Source organism: Diaphorina citri, unplaced genomic scaffold (genome assembly GCF_000475195.1).
Source record: "Diaphorina citri unplaced genomic scaffold, Diaci psyllid genome assembly version 1.1 scaffold21839, whole genome shotgun sequence".
NCBI lineage: Eukaryota > Metazoa > Arthropoda > Insecta > Hemiptera > Psyllidae > Diaphorina > Diaphorina citri.
The window spans coordinates 1-861 of record NW_007399187.1 but is presented as its reverse complement, the minus strand read 5'-3'; the positions used below and the strand labels follow the sequence as shown (position 1 = coordinate 861).

The following is an 861-nucleotide window of genomic DNA, read 5'->3' as shown; positions in this document are numbered from 1 at the left end:
TTGGGTACCCAAGGACAGGATGTTGGACTTTAACAAAGTCCAATTGAGAAAGAAAATAATTATTATCTTTTTTGCCCATGAGAGGTAGCCCTTAAGCTGCTGAAGTCTTTCATGCCTAACCTTTTTCGCCCACCTCTGTGGCTGAGTAGTCAAAAGCACTGACTCTCAACTTGGAGGTTCTGGGTTCGAATCCTGGCCAGGGCGGAAATTTTCTCAGATTTACCTTCATATCCAGATGAAGCACATTCTTCGAGTGAATAAATTCGACTCCTTCACAAATCTGGCGCATGAAAATGGCGACCGCTTTCTCCGTCAGCACAAAGTCATCATCGATGACCCTCTCGAACAATTCTCCTCCTTCGATTCTGAAATAAGACAGGACCATGAAATGTCACTTAAAGACAGCATTTTTTAGACCTTTCCAGAAGGCCAATCGAGTGGCTGGGTTCCGGAAATATAATATATCAGGAAGTTCGACTCTTTGGTATAGCATTCCAGCTCTATAAATCAGGAAAAATAACCAACAACAACGCAGAAAAGGACTATCCATAAGCCATAACGGGAATTGGCTTAGGGAAGGTTCTTTTCTGCTTAATGCTGTCCAACTTACAGTTCTAAGGTCAGCCACTCACTATCAGGTAGACCTGACAGGTACGGCTGAAAAGGTCCGTTTGTCAGGTCTACCTGATACCTGATGAGCACACCTGATCAGATCTACCTGATAGTGAGTGGCTGGCCTATCTCAACACTTACAGTTCTAACACGACACACATCACGTTGCTTGACTCAAAAGCATCATAAATCTGGATCAGTCTTGGATGCTGCAACTCTCGCATGATCTCCACTTCCCGCTCCACATTT

General features: G+C 44.0%; 1 protein-coding gene across 1 annotated transcript; it reads right to left on the bottom strand.

Moving 5' to 3' along the window:
• Positions 1 to 89: 89 nt before the first annotated feature.
• LOC103523398 (myosin light chain kinase family member 4-like) lies at positions 90 to 855 on the bottom strand. Its single transcript, XM_008488448.2, has 2 exons — positions 754 to 855; positions 90 to 365 (listed from the first exon to the last, which is right to left on the bottom strand). The coding sequence occupies exons 1-2, from the start codon at positions 834 to 836 to the stop codon at positions 116 to 118; spliced, it is 333 nt and encodes a 110-aa protein (XP_008486670.2). The 5' UTR covers positions 837 to 855; the 3' UTR covers positions 90 to 115.
• Positions 856 to 861: the final 6 nt, after the last annotated feature.